The sequence below is a fragment of the Monopterus albus genome, unplaced genomic scaffold (assembly GCF_001952655.1).
Source record: "Monopterus albus unplaced genomic scaffold, M_albus_1.0 scaffold232.1, whole genome shotgun sequence".
NCBI classification, from domain to species: domain Eukaryota; kingdom Metazoa; phylum Chordata; class Actinopteri; order Synbranchiformes; family Synbranchidae; genus Monopterus; species Monopterus albus.
Window position 1 is genome coordinate 422,855 of NW_018128112.1, and position 9,952 is coordinate 432,806.

Sequence of the window (9,952 nt, forward strand, 5' to 3'; positions counted from 1 at the left end):
CGTCTGCCAAAAGCAGAGACGAGATCCTGTGGTCCCCAAACCGGACTCCCTCCGGCCCCTGGCTGCGCCTAGAAATTCTGTCCATAAAAATAATGAACAGAAATTGTGACAAAGGGCAGCCCTGCCAGAGTCCAACATGCACTGGAAACAAGTCTGACTTACTGCCGGCGATGCGAACCAAGCTCCTGCTCCAGTCGTACAGGGACCGGACGACCCTTAGCAAAGGGCCCCGGACCCCGTACTCCCGGAGCACCCCCCACAGGGCGCTGCGAGGAACACGGTCGAATGCCTTCTCCAGATCCACGAAACACATGTGGACTGGTTGGGCAAACTCCCATGAACCCTCCGCCACCCTGAAGAGGGTATAGAGCTGGTCCAGTGTTCCACGGCCAGGACGAAAACCGCATTGTTCCTTCTGAATCCGAGGTTCGACTATCGGTCGAATAGGTCAATACATACATTTTTTATCTTAAAGCTAGGTCATTTCTGAAACAGCTGGGCACTGTAGACACAATGCATAGTTACAACTGCAGGGCAGTGTGTGGGGGACAGACTCAAAAAAAAAAACTACAGTTTCCATGTTAATCTTAATAAAGGAACATGTGACCCAGAAACAGTTGCACTCACTAGTTTTGGTGGAGGTCTCTGGCAACAAGGAATAACATATATGGCTTTAGCTACATATGCAGTATTTGCTGAAATCACTTCATTGTTGGTTTTTGTGTTTTTATGGGAATTGGTTACAATAAGAAAAATATAGAATCCATCTCCTGTAAGTGTTGTGCAGAAAAGGAGAAAAGGTCCAGCTCTTACCTGTACAGGTAAATGGTTCTGATGTGGAGAGCTGTTGGGAGGAAAATAAATAAATAAATAAATAAATAAACAACTCTTTCTTTGTGCTTGATATAATATTCAGTAAGATATTACTGAGCCGCTGTGTGTTGGCGTACTGTAACAGAATTTGGAGGAACAGGACTTGTACTGGCTGTAGCGCAGGAAGGTGGCACAGAGGACGTCTCACGCTTTCTCTTCTCCTCCAAGAGTTTCTTCACTGTGGGCAGAGTGCAACACGGCTTCTCCTTCGGTGCTGAGAAAACAGTGAAAAAAGGAATCAGAACTCAGTAATATATTTTGTTCATGTGATGAAAAAGAGACAATTTATATGTTTGATCAACAAGATTCAGACATTAGGACATGTTAGGACTGCAGTTAATGTTTGTTTTAATCCTTCAATTATCTATTGATTTTCTTTTCAATTAGCTAATTAACCATCTATATAATTTCAGAAATTAGCACAAAAAAGGCCAGATATTTCATTTAGAGAGGTGTAACACTGAGTAAAGCAGGAAATGCTAACATTGGAGAAGGTGGAACCAGAGATTGTTGCTGTTTATGAAAACTTTGATTAATCAATTATTATAGTAATTGCTAATTATTTTTGTGTGAACCACTGAAGCAATGAATACAGTAATTAGTTCAGCTTAGGAAACAGCTATATACCCTATTCTACAACAATAACAACAAACTTGTTTTTGGAGGCACTAGAGGACACTGTGCAACAAAACAACCAGGCACAAGGACAGTTTCTTCCCCCCATGCCATCACTCTAATCAACAGTCAATCCAAGCTTCTATGGCAGGACACAGCAATCACCCCAGTGCAATGAACTGCAGATATAACCACTGCGTATACCAATCAAAAGCTAAAACATTTGAATGTTATCTAGGCTATGTAGACAGGCTGAGCTTTCACTGGCAAATTATCTCTCTCGTCATAGCTACAAATCACAAAATATTTCAGCTAAATAATAATAAACTAGATCATTTAGATTAGCCTTGTTGGCTTAGCTTTATTTACTAGAATACAGTGTCTATACTTTCACTTCTCCTCTCAACACGAGGAGCTTGACTTTATTGGGAGTAAAATGTACTATAAATACAACCAGTGAAAAGTGAAATATAAATCATGCTGTAAGCCTAGATTACCGATTTTGAATAATGCAGGGTTGACCCAGTTCTTACAGTGAGATCACAACACTGTCACTCGGAGGATGATGCTTGCTCACTTTCTCCATAGTGACATTTGTATGCTCAACTTCAAACATTAATATAAATCCACTATAATATGAGTACTGTTTCCCCCTGCTGATGAAAAAGTATAATTTCCATCAAACAGGTAAAGAAAACAACAAAAAAAATAGGAAAAACACATTACAAAACAGAATTCTGATGTTTCCAACAGACATGATATAACCACACAGGTTGTTTCCTCAAAAACCTCGTCCCACATGTGAAAGAAAGTGATCTTTCCACCCTGTATGTGGAACCAAAGTACAAAGATAAAGCTCTGTCAAAAACCTCCTCCATTAGGAACACAGTGCATGTGGCCAAGCAAACCAAACAGATTAATCAGAAAAACCTTTAGCATGGGATTGCCACTACTTATTTTCTGTGACAGCTTCCTGTCTCGCTCCGTTACGCTAACAGAAATACAAACCACGTCTTCCTGCCTTTGATGTGTCACAGGCGTGTCACCTCAACACGTGAAGTTGCCTTGTGCTTTCTATTGTACCTACATGTCTGGGAGGCAGAACAGGAGAGTGATATGGTCATTTCTTTGTTACTCTGTGAATGTTGACTACTGTACTACATCACACACAGACACACACACAGACAAATCAGCTAAATCAAAAGAGCATATACAAGGAGGGTGTACTTCCGAAAAATGCTAATTATACCAGGTGAGAGAGGAATGCGTGTTCTAGTTTAGATCTCTGACTGTTCTCACTTCTAAAAAAACAATGATCTCACTTCCATCTTCCCAAACAATAAACCGTTGTGCTGTTCTCTGTGATGTACCCCACAGTATAATCAAGGACACTTTATCAGAATACATGACATCAGTCAGTACATTTCACCAAGTTTCATTTTCAAGTTTAGAAGGTGTTACTATAGGTTACTCAATCCTGACTCATTTGATCTTTTTGAAAAGGTGTTACCTTTGGCCTTTTCACTGATGATATAATACCATATCTAACTAAACTACATTAGTCGTTTCACAACCATCATCAAAGTGTGGTCTTGCTCACCAGCTGAGGGAAACTAGAAATGAGGAAATGGCTTTTAATTTCTTGCCAAAAGAAAGGGGACAACTTAGCCCACTTTCACACATACATTTTGGGTTTACACTAGCTGTCCCCACACATTGGGCTACTCTGTGCTATATTCAAATAGGGGTTGTGGAAACCCCTGGACACTGAGTCATGTGCGTGGGAGGCTGGGGATTCCGACGACCTTTCTCTTTTGGCCCGGATTAAGAGAGAAAAACGAAGCAGTGCAGAGCCAGCTTCCTCATTTTTGTGGTTTAACAGACCTAGCGCACCCGACAAAACATGTAATCAGTCTGGCCGGTGTCAAGAAAGGCATGAACAAAGAAAGTTAAGCAAAGCAAATAAAGCTGTCACATCACACAGCTTGCTTGTATTGCCAGCATTAGTCAAAAAAGGGGAAATGAAAACAAGACATGGAGGGTTTACGTGCATTAGGGTTTCCCCAAATGATGACAAGACTCTTGGATTCACCCGCGTTTTACTTTCATCCAGTGAGAACTTAGATAAAGGCAAGTACATAAAGGTATCAGTCAAAACAGAATAGTTCATGTAGACTATAAGATAAGCTTGATTTAACCCAAAATATATAACTTTGTTATGTAGAAAATACTTTAAAACACACTGGATAATATCAGTCAGATTTAAGATCAAAAGTCCTGAATGAAATCAAAATAAAACCTAACCAGTGTGTTTAACATGAAGCAAGATACCAGCAACAATACTTATATTCTCCCACAATTAACAAATTAAAAAGCACATATACTCACATTTATCAAAGTGCATGTCAGAAACGGTTTTTGCTTGGAAGTCTTCAGCAGGTTGTCGTCTTGGCCAGCAATCTCTTCAAAAAGGGGATGAATGGATTTACAGAGCCGGAGGGATTTGCGCTGTCGTGTGATCTTCTGGTAGCCTGACGTCTGTGTCTGGCTTGTTGTCTTACTGCTTCTGCTTGTACACACAGAGCACGTTGTTCCCCATCGCCGCGCCCAGCTGTGGTCCACGCCCTCTAGCAGAGGGGAAGCCACACATTCAACAGTGTGTCAAACCAGAGGTTATAGAATTAGACAAAACTCAGCAGAATGTAAGAAAAAAGAGCAAACAACTCTTACAAGTATACAAAGAAACAGAAAGGTACATTATAATTAGTGACAGTGGTGAAAGAAGCACTTAGAATGTTTCATTAAAAGTAACAAAACCACAAGGTAAAGATAACACAAGCCTGCATTCTGAATGCACCATTAAAGTAGAAGTACAGAATGTTAGCAGAGCACAGTTAAGCAGTGGATGTTATACTTATGTATTAACTTGAAATTTACTAATTAATTGTTTGGTAAGTTAATTTATAATAATATATCCTACTGTGTAAGTTGATCTCATGTTGAATATTAAGCTATCATACTGGGGTAATGTTCACATAATGTTTGCCCCTGAAACTTAAAGATGCGTACAGTAAGTATCTGTAACAATGGAGGTGATCAAATAGAGTACCTCAAAGTTTTGCTTAAGTACCGTACTTGAATAAATGTAATTCAGTGTGTAAATCAGCCAATCAAAATGTTTTGTCTTTAGTGTAAATTAAGTTTAAATGGTTGGTCCAGTATTATTGCGAATGCTTTAGAAAGTTGAAGCTAACATTTCTTCTTATGCCATACCTGTCCACCTGTGTGTATGTGTGTTTCAGTTTTGAGTTTGAGTTGAGTTTTGTTTTTCTGACATGAAGATTATGTGCTTCTGTTTGGTACCCTATATAGACAGTGCCACAGGAACCTCTGTGTCACCTCAAAAACAGCCAGGCATCATACTGGAACACATTAATGAATCTGTTTTTGCCAAATGAGTAACATAAACACTTGCAAATGAGTAACATAAACACTTGCACATATAGAGAGAGGTAAAATGGGAAACAAATAATAATAGCAAATTTTAGCCTTAACAAAATTAAAAAATGTGTGAAAACAATTAAAAATGCACACAGACTACTGAATTAAAAGTGAGAATGGAAGAAAACTATGATCAAAACTATGGGCTATGATCATTTATTTATTTTTGTCAGTACCTTGTCAGGTTCTGACAGACATAGCTTTGCAGATTGTTTCAAAGGTGAAAACATACACACTTGTCCCACTTCAGTATTTGCAAATGCAGAACCAGAGAAACAGTGAAGTAGTTGGAGCAATGGTGGTGGACACGGAGCAGATACTGTTGAGTTAGCAGGCGACTCAGAGGGTTTAACTAAGTACTGTAATTACTTTCTGCTAGGAAGCTTGGGCAAATAAGACAAATGATGTGGAGGGGTAACCAGGTTTGGATTTGTAACACACAGGAAACACCAAACAGAGCAGCACAGGGAGCAGGCTTAATTGTAGTAGACAGGCGAAGTAGTTCATCATTGAACTGGTTGGTAAACGCAAACAGATGGGCAGGAAGCAGGCAACCACCCAGATTCAGGAACAATGACCATACACAGGTGAGTTTGACTGATCAAAGAAGGGATGCACAACTGACGAGATACAAGGAGGAATTAGCCTCTGAGTACAGGTGAGTCCAGCAGTCCAAAACGGGGGCAGGTAACGTCAGGGTCCAAATGGAGAAACAGGTCAACAACAAAACAAGCATACAAAAACAAGTACTGGACAGTGACAAGAGACATTTCTATGTGGACAGTCTGGCAGGGAATAAACTCTGGCTGCTGGTTTAAATACTGACTGGGTGATCGCATGGATAGGAAGCAAGTGAAGTGGGGCATAGCAGGTAGTAAAGGACAAAGGCAAGGGCCTGGGTCTGGAATGACAGGAAAACACGGGACAGACCTAAGACCGGGACTGGGATTGTGGCCCAAGAGCAGCTACATGGCCAGTGAACAGCAGAATTAAAATATAACTGATGTTCAGGGGTTAAACTCATGACTTTCAAATTAATAAGTTCTCTGATCATTTGTCAATTGTTTTCTATTTACCTGAGATAAATAAATAAAAAGTAACAAAAAGAAGCAAAGACTCAAAGAAAGAATCAAAGAAAATATAGCTGTATGCCTCATTATGGTGATCAGCACCTTACCCTACCGAAAAAGACAAAATTGCTGTACTAGAGGTTTTACATCAACTTCTATTTCCCAGTCTCTCATTGATAAAGGTTACATACAACATATGTAACCATGGCTGCTTTTTAAAGAATCGTTAAAGTTTGTCTCTCTACACTCTTTTACCGTGTAAACTCATAAATAAATAAATAAACTACGTAACTGGTTTATAGTCAGTAAAATTGTTCCTAGCCCAGTGTGCTTTATTTTGATTAAGACCATTTAAGACATTTTTGTTCGTCGGAAGGTACTTTTAGTCCAAAGAACGAAGTGGAAATTGAAAAAGCAGAAAAATAACAAGGAGCCAAACTGTGAAACTTGAAGGGTATTAAGAGATTTTCACCAATCTGTAGTGCTACATACTGGTGATAAGAAGCCTCACAGCTCCCTCTGCTGTTCAAAAGACTCAGAATCAGTCTAATTCAAAGGCAAATATGCACATGAAGTACCTGTCTCACAGTTAAACTATGCAACCTTAAAACACTTGAAGATTTTGAAAATAGACCTAAAATGGGTGTTTGAAAACTTGTCTTATAAAATCATTAATCTTTGAGTGTCATTTTGAGTGTATCTGTTACCAAGTAAAACACACACTTGCTGTTGATGGCGTCTGGCCACTAAGAGTCAGTAAAGTGATAGTACAGACACAGTGGTGGCGCTGATTCTTCTCCAGTTAATCTCTGAGCAACATCTTAGAAAACAGGCCCAGATGATGATCATGCTCTCCCCTGTGAGGGCCAACTTTTATAATCCAGCTATAAATTCACTTTTTATTTTATTTTATTACCTAGAAGTGTTGGCATTTTAAAGTGAAGGACATAAAAGATGCAGCTGGCTTGGAGTTTGTGCAATAGTTTGTGCTTCTTTGCCACTGTATTTTGCACTGTTTTATGCCTGGACATTGTATGTTTTATTTAGTTAGTGTGTAACTGCAGTGAAAACACCAAGGGAGATTTCTCCTCCTGGATATTAAAGTGTATTTCACTATTTAATCTATACTTTCTTTTCCATGGTTAAACCACCAGGAATCAGACAGATATAATCTGCAGCCATTAATTTGCCAAACGGTGTATTCACAGAAACAAACTGGCAATGTTTCAGCCCACCAGAGGAGGGAAGACATTTTGACGTCAGCTCTCAAAAGTGAAAATCAGTGAAGCATTAGTCTCACATCATCTTTTGGATTCCAGACTGCAACAGACTGAGCAGGTATGAGGATTTTAACTCACATTGACGTTCTCTACCTCATTTCAGTTTTTAACCATTTAATGTTTGTCAAGTCGCACCACAATGGTCTGCATGTAGTTTTAGGTTGAAGATATACACTCAGATTTTCTGGGGAAAAAGTCAGTTTTATGCAACTGTGAATAAAGTTTTCCACATTGAAATACAGTTAATAGGGCTTTAAGTGCTTTACAATATTTTTATGTTTTTAGGGAAATTATTTTTCATTTCTTTCATTTCCGTTTTGTCAGATGCCCACACAACAACCTATGACTCACTGTGACACAGGAGTTATTTAATCAGCATGTCAAAATGAAATCAAAGACTTCTGTTGAAGACAGATTCGATGATTAAACTTTGATACTAAATCTGATACAGTAAAATCTAAAGGATAGTAAGGATGTGAAATATAACAGTGTGTGAGAGTGTTAACTGAATTGATTTCTACATTTTTGAAGCATGTAGCACAAGAAAAAGTGTGATCTCTTATCTTTCAGGTACCACATAACAGTTGACAGACTTGGCAATGGCATACAATAAATACTTGATCACTGCCTTGATTTTTCTTCACAGTAAGTATGTGTTTGTATAAACAGAAAAATTAGGGTGGGCTGACACAGGAAAATGAAACCACAAACATTTTGCAGAACGGAAATTTAACTGACAGATGTGTTTCTGCATGGTCTCAACAGCAAAAAAGTTTGAACTCTGACTGACTCATGTTTCTTTCTTTTCTATCTCTAAGACCTGGCTGTGGTGTTTACAGGTATGTATAGCAAAGAGACCATACACACCTTTGATAACTGGTCTTCATGAATATTATCATTTAGAAAAACATGCAACAGAAATGCAGTTAGACAAACATGCCAGATGAATCATATTTTCCACTTGCATCTTTACATCCTGCTTCTTTTCATGCCACTCTTTCACAGCACTCTGTCTGTGAAACCCTAACCATCACTGTCTGTCTGTGTTTGCCAGACAACACTGTGTCTTGCTATAGGATTGAACCAGGCACAATAGCAGGTATCATATGTGCAGACGTGTTGCTGACCGTTATCATTGTCATTGTCACCTACCGATGTGCTGGTCTTCAACGTAAGAAAATAAAGAATGGTAAGGCAGCAGGGCTGAAACTGGTCATGTTTCTGTGCTGTTTATATCAGCAGTGTTACGTGTCACATGCATCGGTGATAATGAAGGTTTATCCAAGTTTATTGCTTGGTCTCCCAAAGGCTTTTGCTCATGCCTTTTTTGGCTTCTTTTTAAAACAATGCACAGCCCATTTTTGCCAAGAGTAATTTATTGATTTATTATTTACATATGTAAATGGCCTCTTTTTTATATGTGAATGCCAAGAGTGTCTGTGGTCATTAATAGCATTAAATTCATCACACTCTCTTATTATGTTCTTTGTGCTTTCCAGTAATACATTCTGGGCTCTCCCTCTCTCTCTCTCTCTTCACAGCCGACAAAGTATATATGAATGTCCGGGCCAACTGCAAGAGCTAATCTAAACATGCTGCCACAAATTATGAAATAAGGGTCATTTTGAAAACTTTGCTTTTTAAAAATATATTACAACTGTATTAATAACACGCTTGCAATGAACATTGGTGTTTTTATATATTCAGTTCTTTTTAGATCAGTACACATACAATAAACACAGTCATAACCATTTTACATTCATTTGACTATTAATACACGTCAACTAATACAGTACATAGCATGCTTTGGAGTTAGAACAGTTTTACTCTCCTAACTCAAGAAAGAGCCTTTTATAACAGTCAAAAGTGTGTTGGGAAGTATTTAGCAAAACCTAATAAATTACAGCTGTATCACAATGTTCAATACAAACTTCATGTGTGTAAATGAAAACAGCCTGTGAATAAAAATATTTCTGAATGCTGTTCAGTTTCATGACGTTGCTACTGTAACCCACCATACAGCACCCTCTGCAGTTGACTGGTGTTTTTACATGGATGGCCTACGTATGTAGCATCTGACCAACTGCAGCATTTCTAATTTATAAAGAAACATGTTTGATTTGATTTGATTTATTCTTTCAAGCATGTAAAGACAGTTGATATATCAACACACATAATTTACACATATCCAACAAATGCTAATCCAATATCAATTTGCTTATACCTAGTACATGCTTGAATGGAGTAGGAAGAAGTCTGACTTATTCAGTCCTACCCCATGACATCATCTTACCATCATTGGTTTGCAAGCAGTAAATGATTCACTTCTACCCACACAAGTATTATACTAAAAAAAAAATTATAGTGTTAACATTCTTACATAATTACATTTTTTCTGCACCACACAAGTAATATACTAAAGAATTATTACAAAGTGTTAACATTCATACACCACACCCACAATGTTCCATCTAATTAATCATTGAGCCTGTTCTTGCATATATCTTGATTGACACATACCTTTATATTTATGTTTAAACTCGTCAATTCTATTACTATTTTTTATGTCTACACTTAAATTATTCCATAGTTTTACCCCACTTATGGAAATAC

The 9,952-nt window shown here is 38.2% G+C and overlaps 1 protein-coding gene across 1 annotated transcript in view; it reads right to left on the reverse strand.

Moving 5' to 3' along the window:
• nfkbid (nuclear factor of kappa light polypeptide gene enhancer in B-cells inhibitor, delta) overlaps nucleotides 1–4,006 on the reverse strand; it is an 8,063-nt gene extending 4,057 nt beyond the window's left edge. The window contains exons 1-3 of the mRNA XM_020620120.1: nucleotides 3,877–4,006; nucleotides 951–1,087; nucleotides 814–844 (exon numbers count right to left, since the gene is read on the reverse strand). Of these exons, the coding sequence (XP_020475776.1) occupies nucleotides 814–844; nucleotides 951–1,087; nucleotides 3,877–3,892 (184 nt within the window). The 5' untranslated portion in view covers nucleotides 3,893–4,006. The remainder of the gene's footprint in view (nucleotides 1–813; nucleotides 845–950; nucleotides 1,088–3,876) is intronic.
• Between the last annotated feature and the right edge of the window lie 5,946 nt (nucleotides 4,007–9,952).